This window comes from Medicago sativa, chromosome 4 (genome assembly GCF_051527215.1).
Source record: "Medicago sativa cultivar Bolivia chromosome 4, Bolivia_mono, whole genome shotgun sequence".
NCBI classification, from domain to species: Eukaryota; Viridiplantae; Streptophyta; class Magnoliopsida; order Fabales; family Fabaceae; genus Medicago; species Medicago sativa.
Genome location: NC_140752.1, coordinates 77,459,583 through 77,478,913, shown reverse-complemented (window position 1 = coordinate 77,478,913; position 19,331 = coordinate 77,459,583). Strand labels below are relative to the sequence as shown.

The 19,331-nt window shown below is 34.9% G+C and overlaps 1 protein-coding gene across 13 annotated transcripts; it reads left to right on the top strand.

Annotated features, from left to right (window-relative positions):
- The first annotated feature begins 5,581 nt into the window (after nucleotides 1–5,581).
- ATG2 (autophagy 2) lies at nucleotides 5,582–18,834 on the top strand. 13 transcript variants are annotated; one of them, XR_015006943.1, is made up of 15 exons: nucleotides 5,582–5,950; nucleotides 6,580–7,661; nucleotides 9,172–9,320; nucleotides 9,608–9,780; nucleotides 9,935–13,117; nucleotides 13,228–13,333; nucleotides 13,781–13,988; nucleotides 14,318–14,431; nucleotides 14,974–15,081; nucleotides 15,161–15,293; nucleotides 16,961–17,163; nucleotides 17,667–17,863; nucleotides 17,981–18,061; nucleotides 18,145–18,245; nucleotides 18,345–18,834. XR_015006943.1 is itself a non-coding variant. In XM_085703775.1 (14 exons), the coding sequence occupies exons 1-13, from the start codon at nucleotides 5,747–5,749 to the stop codon at nucleotides 18,048–18,050; spliced, it is 5,937 nt and encodes a 1,978-aa protein (XP_085559901.1). In that variant the 5' UTR covers nucleotides 5,582–5,746; the 3' UTR covers nucleotides 18,051–18,061; nucleotides 18,145–18,834. The 13 variants fall into 13 exon arrangements, 2 of the variants coding, with proteins under 2 accessions (XP_085559901.1, XP_085559900.1); XR_015006942.1 differs by having other exon boundaries at nucleotides 18,341–18,834; XR_015006938.1 differs by having other exon boundaries at nucleotides 13,221–13,333; nucleotides 18,532–18,834.
- Nucleotides 18,835–19,331: the final 497 nt, after the last annotated feature.

The window sequence follows — 19,331 nt, the reverse complement described above, 5'->3', positions numbered from 1 at the left end:
GAGTGACGTAAAATGTGTTTGGTGGTAGTATTGTCTCTTACCCGTAACATTGGCCGGTCTTTGACTGTCTGATTACATATATATACTAAATCGAAGATATGTGACGTCACAACTTACCATACATTTATTGATTGATTGATTGGGATTTGGTAGTGTCACATTTTCAAATATACCTTATTTGGTTTAAAATAAAGTTAGAGAAAAGATAGGGAAGTATATGGAAATGGTAAAAAAGATGTGGGAGGCTTTTTTGGTTGGAAAATTGTTGTTGCACATATAATAGGGTTGAAAAACACTTGTAAAAGATGAAAATGTCCATGCGGCAGTTAACTACCGAAGTAAGGAACCGGCTGCAGTTAACTACCGAAGTTCCTTCGGCAGTTAACTGCCTTCGGTAGTTAACTGCCGACGAAAAAAGGAAAGAAGGAAAAAAAAACTGCAGTCGGTTCCTTACTTCGGTAGTTAACTGCCGCAGGGGCATTTTCATCTTTTACATGTGTTTTTCAGCCCTATCATATGTGTCAACAGCAATTTTCTTTTGGTTGCTTGGTTTCATAAAAAGTGAAACAAAAGATCAACACAAAACTATAAAAGGAAAAATGTAAAATTAAAAGGAAAAATTGTAAAAAGGTTATTTTTTTTCCTTTTTACAATTTGCCTCTCATATATCTTTTCATCTCAATTTTAGAAGATTGGAAAGGCCTTCGTGGGACCTTTGGTCATAGGTTGGTTCTTTTGGTATCTGATTCCAAGACGGCTATTGATTTGATTATAAGAAGTCATAGCATTGTTATTGTTAATCAATATCATTTCCATAAATTTAACAATAACAATGTTAAAAAAATAAAAACTCTCAAAAAAAAATCAAAACTCATGTGCATGTGACGCCATCGACTACGACAAAAATAACCCTATGAGTTTAGATGAAATGATATCAAGTGCATTGTAAACAATTACTCATGTGACGTCATCTTCAATTAAGAACCTTCAGAGATTGGTCTATTGTGATTCTTGGGTGTGTGCATGTTTGTAACACAAATATGTTTATTTAATGTATGAAGAAGAGGGTGGAAAGGAACAAGGTGGAAGAGCATGTAAGAACAATGTGGAAATTTTCTTTAAAAAAAGAAAAAAAAACATTGTGGAAGTAGTTATGAATTTTGAAAATATTAAAAACTAAGTTGTGCAAAGATTCAAGACTACAACTTGTACCAACATGTTCAAACTTGTGACCCACGAACCCAACTTGTTCAAATAAGCTGTTAATTTTTTAGTTTTTTATAATATAGTTTAAGATTTGCATACATCCATTTTGAAGTTTTTCAAATAAATTCAAATGTTAGCATTTTAAATACTAAAATTTAATTAAATATTAGAATTTTTATGAAATAAAATATAATTTATTATATTTTTTTATATGTAACTTTTAAAAAAAAGTATGTTTAGTGACTCGTTGACCCAACCCTGACCAACTCACTCATTATCAAGTTGGTTTGGTGACATAAAAAAGCAGGTATTTTACCCGGTCTAAAATAATTAGATTTGATCGGGTCTGATAACGATTTGGCCAAAACTGACCCAACCCAACCCAACCTGTGCACACTCTTAGTTTTGGTTGAAAAATCAAAATAATTTGAGATTTGGTCAGAATGTTACGAAACTTTGCAGATCTTCTCAATGTATTTTTATTACGTGTCTGCAAAAAACCAATTAAAAATTGGATTTCTATGTCGAGATTTTTGTTATTTTATTTTTGAGTTTTTGACGCTTTACAAATTCATAATTAATCCGTCATTTGTCGAAAAATTATAATTTTACGTGGAAAATAATATTTTAACGTCATAAATATGTCTGCAAAAAAAGCATGAAACAATTCAACGTCTAGTTTTTTTTTTTTTTACTTTACGTCTACAAGGTAAGGGTTAATTGTTCAAATTGACCTCTGTTAATACCAAAAATAAAATATTTGGTCGAAATCATGATTAAGATTTTGACAAGTCATATGGGTTATTTCGACGTGCTGCGAAGTGCAAAGGGATTTCGACCAAGAGTATACAAACTTCGACATACCGCAATTTCGACCAAGTGTTGCATGCATATGGTTTTTCGACCAAAGACAAGTAGAAATAATTTGAACGTGTAGCAGCAAACAAGGCTGAAGTGCATGGAAGTTATTTCCTTGTGTCTTAGTGCATGAAAGTCATTTCCTAATGTCTTAGGAAGTTATAGAAAGTTATTTCTACTTTTAATTTAGACCATAGGATTTAGAAGTAGTTTTTTCTACAAGGGCTATATACATCAGTTTGTAATAAGAACAAATGGTTGGATTCTTGATTTCTGAAACTCTAACACCCATACGCCGCGGAGCAAACGCATTCAGGAGTGGATAGATTGACAGATTCCAACCACCTTTTACATTTCTGCAATTTAATATTGTTGTTCTTGTTTTATTTTCCTCTTTGCATTTCCTTTCATCTTTCTTTTCTTTCTTCTTTTTGAATTTGCTCACTTGAGTTTCTATCATGTTGTCATGAGACAACTTGTTATTAAAAGATGTCGGATGCAATTCTAACATCAAAAAGAACAATAATTTTGTTCTTAAAGAATGCATGAAGTGATGTCACAAAACCGCGAGACTTGAACGAACCACTTTAAAAAGACATTATCCGGTCCTAAACCATTGATGGATAACGATGTTTACATTACCAAAAATCGGTGTAAACAACCTCGTAATATACATGAGGTCTAGAAAATGATCCTGTAAAAATAAAAACGCATATTATAACCTTGTAATTTGAAATTCTTCTTATATTGACCCTTTAATATACACGTAATCTAGAAAAGTGACTTCAAAGTTGTTTTTTTTTTCATGATTTTTTGCAGGCATATTAACGATGTTAAAATACAACGTTGCACAAAATATTATAACTTTTCGACAAGAGACGAACTAATTATAGATTTTTAAAGCGCAAAAAATTAAAAAATTAAAACAAAGAAAAATCTCGACCTAGAAATTGCATTTTGAACTGACTATTTATAGAGACGTCTAAAAAAAAAATACTTAGAAAGGACCATCAAAGTTTTATATCATTTGGAATAAGCCTCAATTTATTTGATTTCACAACTAAAACTTTCAAAATTGCAATTTTGTTCCGAGTAAGCATATATTCACGGGTCAAATTTTGTTCTCTAATTTTTTAGGCATGGTTAGAACATCATAAGAACCTTCATCGTTGAGTTTTAAATTTTTTAAACGAGGGATGAATTATTTAAGAAATTCACAAATTATTTCCTGGTCGATTTTTTTTGTTGTGGAAAACCGTAGTTTAACGTGCATGCAAAAAATAATGGAATAATTTAACCTCTAACTCACCTTTCTAGACTTCGCGTATATTATAGGGTAAAAAGTAGAAAAAATCGCAAATTACATATTAGAATTTGTTTTTCCATTTTACATATCATTATTCAAACTTCACATATATTATATGATCAATATTAACATTAACCCACAGTAAAAAAATATGATGTTAAAAATTGGAATACGGTGGAGGATATGTGTAGGGGAGGTTGGGAGGTTGGAGGTAGGGGGTGGGAGTGGCGTCGGAGGTTATTGGCGTGGGAGGAGGATAGTGTGAGGGAATGTTCCGCGTTACTTTCTAACATTGTTCTGCAGGAAAATGCTCACGACTCTTGGAGGTGGCTTTTAGATCCTTCCCATGGTTACACGGTCCAGGAAGCTTATCGCTTTCTTACCAATAATGGTAACTCTGTGGATAGGTCACTGGTAGATGATGTCTGGCATAGGTATATACCGTCCAAGGTGTCTTTGTTTGTGTGGCGCCTACTCCGGAATAGACTTCCTACTAGAGACAATTTGGTGCAACGACGAGTTCTTATTGTTAGCAGACTCGGCTTGTATGTCTGGTTGTGGTGATCAGGAAACCGCAGCTCACTTATTTTGCGGTTGTAATATTTTTAGTTCGCTTTGGGATCATATTTTGGTTTGGTTAGGTTTATCTGTAGTGTTTCCAGGTGACATACGACAACATTTATTTCAATTCACTCATTTGGCCGGTCTACCTAGAGTCACTCACCATTTCTTGACAGTGATTTGGTTTGCTTCGGTTTGGGCTATTTGGAAGAAAAGAAATAACCGTATCTTCCAAGATACAGCTTCTGACTCTTCTACTATAGCTGAAAAAGTGAAACTAAATTCTTTCATGTGGCTGAAATCATCACAGACTTCTTTTATATATGATTATCATGACCGGTGGAAAAATTCACTCCTTTATATGGGTGTTATAGTGTAAAGTGTTATAACTTTTTGATGGTGCTCCTCAGGGCCGTCCCAATAAAATTGGAGGCTCGGCTCTAATATTAAAAATGGTCTCTAATAAAAATAATTAATAATAATTTAAACAATTGAAAATTAACAATAAACATTATTTTGATTTTAATTTGTTTTGTTGAATTTTTGTTGTTGATAGATGTGTGGGTTTGGCCTAACTTATCTATTTACTCTTTATTTTTGTCAAATAATATGTGTTTGATTTAGACCTACATAACAAAAAGAAAATATTATCCTACATCCCAACAATTATACTCATACCCGTACAAATAATCGAGGCCCCCATAAATTGGAGGCTCGGCTCCGTAGAGCTCCTTGCACATGGCAAGGGACGGCCCTGGTGCTCCTTTAGAACAGCACCTTACTCTTGTACTTTGGTAGGTTGGTTTACCTTTTGCATATCTTGTGCACGGTAAATTAACCTTGTTATAATATATATCTCATTTTAGTTTGTTAAAAAAAAATGGAATATCTCAATTGTTGGGTTAGAATATGTTTTTTTATTTGGGGAATTAGTCACTTTAGTCCCTGAATGGGAGAGGATTCGTCACTTTAGTCCCTGAATGAAGAGAAATTGCAAAACAGTCCTTGCATGGTCAATTTCAGGGACTAAAGTGACTAACGGAGTCTACATTCAGGGACTAAATTGACTAACGAAGTTTGCATTCAGGGACTAAATTGACTAACAAAGTCTACATTCAGGGACTATTTTGCAATTTATCTGCATTCAGGGACTAAAGTGACGAATCCCTTTCCATTCAGGGACTAAAGTGACTGATTCCCTTTTTATTTTTATATAGAATCATTTTTCGGATTTCAAAGTCAAAATATCTAACCCATTAAAAAGTAAAAAATAAAAAGAAGCTAAAATAGAAGAGGAATGATATTTTGACATCCATTTGATGACAACTTTATTGACAACCTTGTTTTTCTCACTTCTTATTGGTCAAAAACAATGGAGAGAGAAAAAGAAAGAGAGAGGATGACAACATCATGTGAGTATGAGAGAGAAAATTGATCAAAAGTTGTCAAAAAGTGGTTGTCAAAATATCATTTCTCAAAATAGAATTCACAACTTACCCTCCAGGGAAGGACACGACGAAGACGCGAATAAGGAAAAAGCGTAAAAGAAAAGACGACAAAAATCAGAATAATGTAAAACATAAAAAAGATAGAAGACTCAAGTTGAAAAAAAAAAAAAAAATTAAAAACAACATTCCTATCTTTTCCTTCATTCATCAATCAAACTTCTCTTCCTTCCTTTTGCGTATGGATTTTTCTCCTTTTCGCTCTCCGCCACCGCAAAACACCACCGTCGCAACAAACCACAACCACCACGGTCGTCCTCCGTTTCATCACAAACCCTAATTCCTCCTTCAATTCCAAATTTCCGTAACGATGTTTTCGTGGAACATTGCAAAATCGGCCGAAGCCGTGTTCTCCCGTTGGGCTTTAAAGAGGGTTTGTAAATTCTTTTTGAAGAAGAAATTGGGACAGTTTATTCTTGGCGAGATTGATCTTGATCAGCTCGATGTTCAATTTTCCGAAGGGACTATTCAGCTCACCGATCTCGCTCTTAATCTTGATTTCATCAACGCTAAGGTATCCTAATCCTTCATTTTGTTTGTTATTTGGTTTATACAAATTAATTATTAAGGTCAAGTTTGAATAATTTGTATTTTTATAACATCGAGTTTGAATTCATCAATTGCATATGGTGAGGATATATTGACGTAAAAAATTTGATGCGTGTCATTTGTTTTGTGTGTATTTTTGAAATGCATGCAAGTTGTAGGAGATAAATAGTAAGAGAGAGATAGAGATAGAGATAAACATGTATGTTTGGTTCTGCGTTGACAAAAATTGATGTTGAGCGAATTGATTACGGCTAAAAGTGAGTTGGATGTAAAATGAATTATGTTTCGATATATTCATGTAAACGTGAGTTGAACTTTATATTTGTGTGTAAAAATCAATTTTAGGATAAAAACCTCCAATTTCTAGCTTCAAGTAGAATCAATTTTTGGAGGTAAAATCAGCAACCGAACATGTCAGAATTAATTCTATATTTTGGATCAATTTTGGACCTTCTAGAAGTGAAACCAAACATACACATAGTATGGCGTCACATACATTGTCTATATTTTGATGTTCAAATAACACAATAAGTTGTGCAGTAGTATTTTCCAATATATCTTATTGTTTTTTTTTTTTTGCTGTTGTTTTAACAGCTTGGTAAAACCTCATCTATAATGGTGAAAGAGGGATCAATTGGATACTTGTTGGTTAAAATGCCTTGGAGTGGTAAAGGTTGTGAGGTTGAAGTTAATGAGCTTGAACTTGTAGTTTCTCCGTGTATAGGTAGAACCGCGACTTCTGAAGATGAAGTTTGTTGTTCTGATGTTGGTAATGATAATTGTGAAATCAAATATAACTCGAATAGGACGAAGAATGAAATAGGAGATGATGCTATGAAGTCAATTTCGATGGATGTTCATGAAGGTGTGAAAACTATTGCGAAGATGATAAAGTGGTTGCTTTCAAGCTTCCATGTGAAAGTAACAAACGTGATTGTTGCGTTTGATCCGACTTTGGACAGTGATGAAGGAAAGGAAATGGATTGTCATCGTACTTTGGTTCTTCGTGTTTCTGAAATAGAATGCGGGACAAGTTTGTCTGAAGACACTGAGTCTAATGTCGATGTCCTTGGCATAAGCCAGTTGACAAACTTTGTGAAGTTTGATGGGGCAGTACTTGAAATTCTGAAAATAGATAATGAAAATAAGCATAAGTTGGAAGCAGGATGTGGTGAAGCTGGTTTCGGATCAAATAAATCCATGTGTCCGGTCATGACTGGGAAGCAAGGTGGATTTGGTGGAAATATAAAATTAACTATTCCTTGGAAGAATGGTTCCTTGGACATTTGCAAGGTGGATGCAGATGTTTGTGTTGATCCCGTAGTGTTAAAATTTCAACCTAGCACAATTGAATGGCTATTGAAATCTTGGGGAACTCTTAAAAATTTGAACAAGGATGTCAAAGGTTGCGAGGATCACAACTTAAGAGAACCTTCCCATTTAAATTCTGCTCTGTCATGCCCTTCATCAACTTCAATTTCTATTGCCAATGCCACCGGCGATATGATAACTGGCCATCGTAGTTTGCCCGCCGATTGTGCCTCCTTGACCCAACCAGAAGATCCAGAATCCCTTGAAGCTGTGCTTCCTGCTGCTAATCTTATTTCCAACTGGGTGCCATTTTCTACTCATTTGAATCATAAAGATGGTATTCAAGAACCTGATTTTGGGGCGAGGTAGGTCCTTGTTTGACATGTTTTAACTTTAAATGTCTTTGTTGTTAGAGAAGAATGTGATAGAAATAAATTGCAACCATCAATCCTTCTAGAGAATTTGGCGAACATGAAAATCTTATTAAGTTTGACCACTTCATTTCTCCTGACAATTCACAATTAAAATATCCTCCTATATGCTATCTTGCGTGGATATGGGTATGGTACCGGGTACGAGATATGAGATTTTTCAAAAAATTAAGGTATAGGTTCAATATAATTTGATATAGACATGATTAGAGTGTTTAGAAGATAGAAATCATAAACAAATTATTTGTTACATCACAAATCAAAATATAATTAGGAAAAAAATATAGGAAAACATGAAAATTAGGAGAGGAAGTAAATATATTGCATAACAGAAAAATAGAGAGGTTATTTGCATGAGTTGAGATTCTCTCCATTTCCTCCATTTGGAAAGATAAAGACACAAAATCTTGAAAAGAGTATACAATAGTTAATGATGGTGGGACCCATTTATTGAAAGCATTCACTATCTTTTTTTTTGTGTCTATCTCTCTCCAAATTGTATACTCCATTTACTTTAACAAATGGAGAAGATCTTTACTCTGTTTGCACAATGTTATAGGGAAACTAAAAAATGTAGACGGAAAAACTTAAATTTATAATTTTTGCACAATGTTATAGAGAAACTAAAAAAAAGTAGACGGAAAAACCTAAATTTATAATTTTTTGTACCAAATAAGAAACATCTATTTATCAGAGGTATGGACTAGTATGTACTCAAGAAAGCACCAATGTGTACCCAAATGGAGTACCCAATTTGTGTTTCAATATTTTTTTTGGCACATATTCGGCTTTTACCTGCAAGTACCCCCCTAATGAGTACCGGGTATGGGTATGGTATCGGATACGACTTAAACTTTGGAGTGCCCATATTTCGGGGAGAGGTAAAAAAAACTCTTCAATTGATATCTATTTTTTTGTTTAAAACTTATATCTAGCATTCAAATGTCTCTAGATTCTCTACAAGTTGAATCTGTTACAGATGAATCTAAAAACTTTAACATGGTAGTGTAGTTCAAATTCATATATATCAACAATTAAACCTTCTTTGTTATTACTTTCAGCTAATTTCTCTAATTTGTTTGTGTATGCTATGCAATTTTACTTAATGTTCACAATGTCCCTACAATATCACTTCCTCAGGATTGCTATTGCTATTGTCTACGTGAAAGCTAAATCATGTCTGTAGTTTTAGTATTTTTTTTTTAGGTAGATAGATGAAATGGCAATAACCATTCGAAACTCACACACAGAAGTGGAGGAGCCGGGGTTCGAACCCCAATTATGGCGTCCGGCCTAACAATTTCGGCATTTTTGCCAGTTGAGCTAGGACTTGAGGACGAAGTTTTAGTATTTTATTGGTCTTCACAATATTTATTGAGTCATTAGTCATTTATCACATGTTCAAATGCTGGTAATAATTCTGGTATAATGGGAATTCATGCAGTGTGGACCAGTTTTTTGAATGTTTTGATGGAATGAGGAATTCTCAATCTGCTTTAGGGAGTAGCGGAATGTGGAATTGGACATGTTCGGTTTTCAGTGCTATTACCGCTGCATCCAGCCTTGCTTCTGGGTCTTTGCATATTCCCTCTGGTACTTGACTTCTTATGATATTATTTACAGTTGTTGTCATGTAAACTTGTATCATCAATTTATTTGCCCTGCGGTGCGGTTTTTCATTATTTTCAATCTAACTAAGGACTTTCTGTATACCGTTCATTTTTGCATATTACCTTTCACGTCTCAATATAGGCAAATATATGGGAGTTACCTGTTTCCAATGATTTTGCTTGCTGAACAACTAGGCATGCCGAATATATAATTTCTCCTTTTGATAGTTTGTTCATACTAACGAGTTGTTTTACGATATCACTCAACAGAACAGAAACACATGGAAACCAATCTCAGGGCTACTTTTTCTGGAGTATATGTTGTTTTGTCTTTCTGTGATGATGAGCAGAGCCATTTTTATGAACATAAAATTGGTAGCACAGCTGGATCTCAGATTGATTATCTTGGTGCAGAGTGCAATGAAATTATTGTTGCCTTGAAGGTATATAATGCTTTTATAATTTCTCCCTGAACCCTGTTGCATCTCATTAGTCCTTACGCATGGTTTCATGTTTGCTTTATGAAGCCTACCTATTTTTACTCTCTGCTATTTGATTTTGAATAAACTCCACTCTAATGCATTGCAGTGTCAACAGGTATGTCCACAAATGATAACTTTTGATGGCACGGTGAAGCATGTAGAGGTTGCTAATTTTTTGAACATTGGGAGTGATGCTGACAATCAAAGTGCTTTGGTTGGACACTTACAGACCAAGGTCCTTGATGCTCTCCCGCTGTCTACCTCTTACAATCTATATTCAGATTCATTAATTGGGCCTGTTGCAACAGACTTTCCATTTGGAAATAAGGATTGCATATTGAAAGTTACATTGTTTAAAACTTCTGGTGTCACCAAGTGCAAATTTACAGTGCAATCTAGTTCTTCAGATGGCTGTGTGACTAGGCTGACATCATTCTCGCTCTACATGCCCCCTTTTATTTTCTGGGTAATATTTTCTGTGATTAATGTGCTCACTAACCTGCTAAAGGAAATTGAAAAATCACTTGAAGTGCATAATAAAGCAGAAGAGATTTTGTCTGAAGCCTCGGATGAAAAGTGTGGATTATCTCAGAATGATGCGAAGGGAAGTTTCAGTCCCTGTGTGACATCCTTGTCCTCAACAGAATGTTTGCATGGTGATATATCAATTTCTAGTGCAAGAGTAATTCTGTGTTTTCCTTTTGAAAGGGCTGGAGATCACACAGATTCATTTTCCTGGGAAAAGTTTATTGCTCTTGATTTTACTCCGTTGTCACCTTTGAACAAGGGTTGCACCCCAGATGGTAGCCAAACTTCAAGTGCAAGTTCAAAGAAAAGATTTCCTTTTGAAGCAGCACAATCTCTTCAGTTGAATTTCTGTGATCTAGATATATACTTGATCACATCAACAAGTAACGACAATGATAGAATAAGCTCCAATGATGTGAAGAAAGATAAATTTTCTGGCAGCTGCTTTCTTTCCATTGCCCGTAGAAGGGGCTGTTTCTCTGTTTTTCGTGCGGTTTGGCAGGAGGGTCAAGTGACTGGTCCTTGGATTGCTAAGAAAGCTAGATTATTTGTTAACTCAGAGCAGTCAATGGGAAAAGATGATTTTGCTGGAGGAGGGTATGAATATTCGTCTGCATCAACGGTGAAAGATTTGGAAGATTGGAAATCTCAAACTCATCAAGAGATGATTCTAAGCTCGTCATTTCTCATGCATGTCCGTCTATCTCAAGTTGTGATTAATGTGAATGATTCTCAATATCAAGCCATATACCAGCTTTTACTTCAGATGCTAAATGAAATGACATGTGGGACTTCTAAGGAAGCCAATGTGGATGAAAAAATTTCAGCCTCACAATCCTCAGTTTTTTTGGAATGCGATTCTGTAGAAATTCTTATTAGTAGGGATACATCTGAGAGTGTTGAAAGCTCAATCAAGAGTGAGCTTCCTGGACAATGGCATCAATTCAAGCTGAGGGTTCAAAGGTTTGAGTTGCTGTCTGTCACTAATACAGGTGGTGTTAAGGCTGCGAGTTTCTTCCGACTAACCCATGACGAAGGCAAGTTGTATGGGTTCGTTACTGGAGTTCCTGATCATGAGTTTCTTCTGGTTACTTGCAACAACTCCTCTGTGAAGCGAGGTAATGGGGGAGGTTCTAATGCGTTATCTTCTAGATGTGCTGGTTCTGATATTGTATTTCTATCTGACCCAGAGATTTCTCATAAAATTAGTTCTATTGCCGTCAGCTGTGGCACAGTTATTGCTGTTGGCGGTCGTTTGGATTGGTTTGTTGTAATATCATCCTTTTTCAGTTTGCCTGCTTCTAATACTAAAGATGCAGATGATACTAGTATTCCAAAGGGGGAACATGATATCTCTTATACGACTTGTTTTGTTCTCAGCTTGATTGATATTGCTTTGAGTTATGAGCCATATATGAAAAATCTTGTTCAGACTGAGGTCCTTGATTCCGAGTCTGGCTCTTCTTATTTCAAAGAAGATATGGGGGAGCAATGTGTTTCTTGTCTGTTGGCTGCATCCAACTTGTCTCTTTCAAGTTCATCTATGTCAGATTCAGTTGAAAGTGTTTTCCAAATTAGAGTGCAAGACCTGGGGCTTTTGCTTCATTTAATATCAAAGCTTGATTCGCTCCCTGGCACTTACAGTGTAGAACATCTTCAAAAGTCCGGTTATGTTAAAGTTGCTCAGGAGGCTTTTCTGGAGGCAATTTTGAAAACCAACTGTGCTAGTGGTCTTCTTTGGGAACTAGAATTATCTAAATCTCACCTTTATGTGGAAACTTGCTATGATACAACTGCTGCTCTCATTCAATTGGCTGCTCAACTTCAGCTATTATTTGCCCCTGATGTCGAGGAGTCCATTGTGCATTTGCAGAATAGGTGGGATAATGTTCAACAAGCACAGCAAAGCGATGAATTTAATAATGAAAGTAAGCATCTCAGACGTGACACAATGGCTTCAACTTCAACTTCTGAGCAGTGCTCCCCAAAGACATATTCAAAGGACGGATCCAGTATAGCTGGCTTGATGGATGAAATATGTGAAGATGCATTTCAAGTAAATGACAATAATGCATGGCAATCATGTTCTTTTGAATCAGGATTTTACATGCCACCGGATGGAAGCTTAATTGAGGCTGGTAAGATGAATTTGGATGAGCCCGAAGTTCTCTCTCCTGAATTAATGTGGACCGAGTCAGTGCCTGTAATAGGACCAGAAGGTAGTCATGCTTCATTTCTGCAAGACGGAGGCTTTCCGGAGATTATAGAAAGTTATTGTTTGTCTGACTTACGCCCTCTCTCAGAGCTATCTATAGATATACATTCCGACGAACTTTCTAAAATCAGGTTGAGGAATGTGTCACATAGAGAGATTGAAAGAGGAAGTGGTGGATGGTATGGAGGCAACTCTTCAAAAGTATTAGAAAACCATATTTCAGAAGAAAATGGAAAAACTGGACTGATGAAGGCCGCACATCATGACATGCTTCATTCTAATGATTGCCCATCTCGCAGCGAGACTTGTGGACGTGTAATTTTAAAGAAAATTGATATAAGATGGAAAATGTATGGTGGTTCTGACTTAGTTGATTCAGGGAAAAATGGACAACATTCTGGGAGGAACACATCTGTTTGCTTGGAACTTGCATTGTCTGGGATGAAATTTCAGTATGATGCATTTCCAGTTGGTGGACTACATGTATCCAAGATGTCTCTGTCTGTTCAAGATTTTTACCTGTATGACAGAAGCCAAAATGCACCTTGGATACTGGTACTATTTTTTATTTAGTCGAATTAAATTATATTTTAGCTTACTCGAACATCTCCTAACTTTCAAGTTCTTTGTTTTCATAATTTTATTTTTGAATTGGAAGGTGCTAGGATATTATCACTCAAAGGGTCATCCTCGGGAATCTTATTCAAAAGCATTTAAGTTGGACTTGGAGGCAGTTAGACCAGATCCTCTAACTCCCCTTGAGGAGTACAGGTGAGATTGTTACATTACAAATTTAAATTGTTTTTATAGGTAGTTGAGGAATCTATCTTTTTGATAAAGCGTTGTCTTCAGCAGTAACTGAAAATAAGCAGAGTGCTTTGGGAATTGGGACTCCCTTAAACTTTCTTAATGTATTTGTAGACTTGTAGCTAGGTCTTATATTAGCTAAAAGATAATATTATTGTTTGAGTTTAGTAACCTGGTTCCCTATAGCTTTACATTGTGACTGCTGACTGCATTGTTTATCATTTTGTGGCTAATAATTTTTCTGAGTTGGGATCTATTTGTGTTACTATATATTAGATATTCTGGCTTCTCACCGCAACTTTAGCCAACTTGATGGAATTTCCCATAAATTTTTAAATAATATATTGGAACAACTAAGCAGGAGGAAGTTCCTTATACATAATTTATGTGTTTTTTCCCCCTCCTTTACAGGTTAAATGTTGCTTTTCTACCTATGCTATTACATCTACATCAGTGCCAGCTTGATTTTCTTGTTGATTTCTTTGGGAGAAAAAACTCATCAAATGACCAGTTTCCTAATAACTGTCATGAATTGGAGGGTTCAAAATCATTTCCTGAGATGAGTAAAGATCATGCATGCCATTCAATTGTACAAGAGGCATTGCTTCCTTACTTCCAGGCAAGTTGTGTTATATAACATGATTTAATATACAAATTCTTGTTGAGCTAGATTCTTGAATGCAGTATCCTGTGGCGTTCTATAAAGTTTGTACTTTGTAAGGGGAGGATTTGGTTGCTCTACTGTGATGGGGTGCACTTTACAATCATTTAGTTCAACATGTTGCTCCCATTTCTATTGTCTTGGTGTTTTGTCAAGAATCGATTTTAAGAAACACGTGCAGTCGAAACTACATCTTATCTTGGGCTTCATTTTAGATCATGTCTCTTTGATGAACTTTTCCTCTAGCTGATCATATTAATATTTGTGTATATTAATTTTGGTTTCAGAAGCTGGATATACGGTCAATTATTGTTCGGGTGGATTACAGTCCTAATCATGTAGATCTAGCAGCATTAAGGCGTGGGAAATATGTAGAACTTGTAAATCTTATCCCTTGGAAGGTATAATTTACTCTTCAATTGTTGATTTAAGAAATTATATTATTTTACTTTCTTGCTACCTATATTATCACTTGATTGACTCAGTGTTGTAATGGTGGACCATCATTTTTTGGTTTATTAGCTAAGTTGTCCATCATATTGCTTAGTGGAGTGAGTCCAATTTACAGATATGTTTTGTGCTGATAAAGTTACAACGAAAATGTATAGAACAACTAGGTTTCCTTTATTTGCCAGTATCATATGTTGTTTAAACAAGCCATTCTTTTTTAAACTATGATGGATTTGTATATCTAATCGAATAATGGATTTTATATCCTGTCTCAGAAGTACTCCTGGTTTTGTACTCTGAAAATAAGTACTCCTGGTTTTGTACTCTGAAAATTATATAACAAGATTTGTTGACCTTTTATATTTCTGGTAATTACTGTAAAATAACGTATTGTTGTGATGTTTTGCTAAAAGTGAACCTTACATAAAGAATAAAAATATTTTCTTCTTAGAACATGTTATTTGAACTGATACATGTTTGTAAATTGTCCCAGGGTATCGAGATTAACCTGAAACACGTTCATGCTTCTGGCATCTATGGTTGGGGCAGTGTTTGTGAAACAGCTTTAGGGGAGTGGTTGGAAGATATATCTCAGAATCAGGTATGCTGACTGGGATAATATTCCTTGTGAATGTGATGATTATTTTCCGTTCATCTAATTTATGATTTTCATTATGTAGATTCATAAAATACTGCGGGGGCTTCCTACTGTACGATCATTAATTGCAGTTGGGACTGGGGCTGCTAAGCTGATTTCGTCACCAGTAGAGAACTACAAGAAGGAGAGGAGAGTGATCAAAGGTTTGCAGAGAGGTAGGTTTTATTGGCAGAGATTTCTTCACTAGTTTGATTACCTGTATAATTTGGCTATATGTCTGAAGGAAAAAGTAAGCAGCAATAGCAATTGAAGTTATCAAAATACTTATTGGCTACCTAAGCATTGCACGAGTTATTTTTAATTAAATACTTTATTTTTTATAAATTAGATTTACTTTGGAATAAGCAAAATATATAAAAAATATAAATATTATAAATTAAGCCTTATCTTATTAACTTATTATAAAAGTTTATGCAAAGAAAATTATTTAGGTATTTAATTTTTATTTTCAATAATGAATTGATGATGATAACACAAAATTATGGATTAAATTTGATTTGGATGTATAAATATTAAGTGGTAATTTGGGTCAATTTGAATTTGAAGAATGACCTCTCAAAAAAAAAAAAAATGAAGAATGAGAAAAATGTAAGTAAGAGAAACTGTGCGGAAGTTTCTTCAAAAGGCTGTGCTGTTACTCAGGAGAGTTTAGTGAGTGATTGCCTCGTGTTCATATAAAAGTGAACATTATGGAGTCGTTTGATCAATGCAGTAGACCTACCTAGTAGATAATGTTTAGTTGTTGTTGTTGTTGTTGTTTGTTTATGACTACAATATTCTTCTGCCATCAGTGAGTTAATATATAATAGAAAAGTACTTCTAATATTGTTAGCCGAATGTAATAAATGATATAGCTGAATGGAGCCCACTGTCCTGGTTTTATTCAGCTTGAATAATGAATATGGATTAATTGATTATTTTGAGTTTTTATTTAACTGCGGCAAAATTACTCATACATTGTTTTGAAATTTACACTATCACTAATGATTGTGGACATTGTTAAATTACGTTGAGAACTTGCCGGTAGCTTGGGTGGTTGGTTTGTATAAAAAACAAGTTCTGATTACACTAACAAATTTAAGGAAATGAGTTCCCTACCTTTGTGGCTGGAAAGTCACGTGGCTTTAGTGTATTTTTATGTATTTAATGACAGAGAAAGATGAAAGAGAAAATTGATAGATAAGATGAGTGAGAATAATATAGGAGATAGATAGACACAAAGGCATGGTGCCTTTCCATCTTAAAGGTAAGCAATCTGGATCCAAAGTTTCAGATGAGGTTTATACTTTTTGTTGAAATAAGTGAATACTTTACCCATTAACCATTCTTTGAGTACTGTTAACTATTTTCTTGGCTATTTGTTACTATTCATAAATATTTACTAGAATTTATTTCCTCTTTACGTCCCTAAAATTTATTATATCATTTAGTTTGTTTCTAAAAGTGTGTGCTCTAGCGTTGTGTGTGATATTTGGGCCTCTAGTGGTTGCTAAGGAATCTTTTCACTCGTCAATTAGTATTCTGTCTAGTCACAGCAACTGTTACAAACTCAGTTTTGATGTTCCTTTTCATGGGACGTGGTTGCTAAGGAATCTTTTCACTCGTCAATTAGTATTCTGTCTAGTCACAGCAACTGCTACAAACTCAGTTTTGATGTTCCTTTTCATGGGACTTTTGAAGTTTCCTTAATTTAAATTGTATAAAACGTATCATTTGTATATTATAAGGAAATTGTATGATTTGTATTCTGGATCGCTAAATTTGATATTAATTTCATACACCGGCTAGGCTTTTCATATTAATGTTAAAAACATCTTTGTAGGTACAATTGCATTTCTTAGAAGCATTTCACTTGAAGCTGTTGCGCTTGGAGTTCATCTAGCTGCTGGAGCCCATGGCTTTCTTCTCCAAGCAGAATATAGTCTTTCAAGCATACCTTCTTCAGTTGCTCAGCCTGTAAAAGAGAAATCAAAGACAGGTGTTCGATCTAATCAACCTAAGGATGCCCAACAAGGAATTCAGCAGGTAAAATGTCAAAACATTCAGAACAATATGTTGCTTTATGTTGTCACATGTTATTCTTGTGTTAAATGAAAGGCCGAGTAATTAACACCACATGAGTAATTTGGAGTTGCTCTTGGCGAATTTCGATTTAATGTATGTATGTGTATCAATATCACTAGACTTATTGAAGCTGTTGAGCATTGGATAGTGATATGACCTGAATAGTGTATGTAAACAATTGACATCTCTCACCTTATAAATTGGTTTCAATGGGTTTTGTTAAGTCTAATTCAAATTCTAAGATGGTATGAAAATCTATCATTGATTTGGAGGGTATTGAAAGTCCTGCATTGGAGAGTGACATGGCTTGAATAATAGTTATAAGCGGCAGGCATCCGTCACCTCAAAAGTTGATTTTTACGAGGAACGCGGATACTTAGACGATAAGGAATTCAGTGTGTTTGCATCATGTTTTCTAATTTTTATTCCATTCTATATTAAGTTTGTTTTCCTTGATTTTACAGGCTTGTGAGAGTCTCAGTGATGGCCTGGGAAAATCTGCTGCCGTGTTGGTTCAGAATCCCTTAAAAAAGTACCAGCGTGGTTCAGGTGCAGGACCTGCCTTGGCTGCTGCTGTTCGTGCAGTTCCTGCAGCTGCCATAGCTCCTGCTTCGGCTTGTGCAAGTGCTGTACACTATGCTCTTCTTGGATTTAGAAATAGGTCTGTTCAAAATTGATTTGAAATGATTTTTTCTCAGTAGACAACTTCCTATTTAGTAACTTGAATGCTCTGAAACTTGATCTAACCAATATCTTTTCTTTTCCACCCCCTTTACAGCCTTGATCCTGAACGTAAAAAGGAGTCTATGGAGAAATATTGTCCAACACAACCCTGGGAAGAAGACTGATTAATGGTGCCGTAAGTGACATTTTACCTTGACTTTGTACTAAATGTAATTACTATTCTAATGCTAAATAGTTCATTTATACTTCTTTATGCAGATTATGATGTGAGAATTGGGTACTTTATACTTTTATTCCACTGACATAGGAGTACCGGAGGAGCCTTTTTTAGTCTGCCGGGCAGTCTCCCTGTGCATCGTGTAAGTTGGGCCTCCTTTCCTAGTAGAACATAAGAAAAAATGCACTTTATCAAGCGGATGAGAAAAAAAAAATGGCTGTTTTTTTTTTTTTTTAGATAGGCAAATGTGTAAAGTTTGTGCTATGTTAGTTTCTGGGATCGAACCCGAGACCTCCTCCTTAAAGCTCCTTCAACGTTCCTTAGCTCACCAATCGAGCTACCCGCGCGGGACACTTGAATGTTGCTTATACGCTGATATTGGACCATACTATGCACTTTCCATTTCTAAATATGTGCATTGGCTGCAGATGTACAGCGATTGAACCAGTCAGCTGATTCTTTTCCATCAGATTAATTGTGTATATTGTAAAAATGGGTGGTGCTTTTTGATCCTTTTTTTATTCATTTAACCGGTTGTCATTGTAGATATGATGACCCCATTGGTTTAATTAGATGTATGTACATAATATCATTCTTTGAAAGCTTTGATATTTGTGTATATTGCCTTCATTTTTTTGTAAATATTGTGGTGTATTTTACTGAACAATAGCGTGCAATCATTAAATTTGTCATTATTTTTAAGTACCTAATGCAGGGTAAATTATTAGCAATGTTTTCTCGTCGATAATAAAAAAAATAGATTATACTGCCTCACCTTATCTGATGCTTAAATTACACTATCTTTAATTCCAATTTTTCCAATTTTCAAAATGATTTATTCTCTAGAGATGAATGTATGTTTTATTTTAATGTAAATAACTTATAAGATTTTTTTTAATGTAATGCTCAATATGAAGTAACTAATGTCAGTGCTCAATTTTTCAAATCTAACAGTAAATTTGTTTAATACTGAGACAGAGTGATAGCCCCTACTGTTGTACTCTGTCATCCAAAAATCTGCGAACATTTTTGTCCCAATGTATTATCTATTGAAATGTTTCACCTGCCACATGATCTGCAGACCTGATTAAGAAAAACATCCACTTTTATGATGCAAAACATGACAGAATGGGAATTGTGTTAGCCATGAAGATTGTCATTTTTGAATTCATCCTCAGATTGTTTACATTTTACCAGCTGGGTAGGGCAAGCCAACTGATGTAATTTT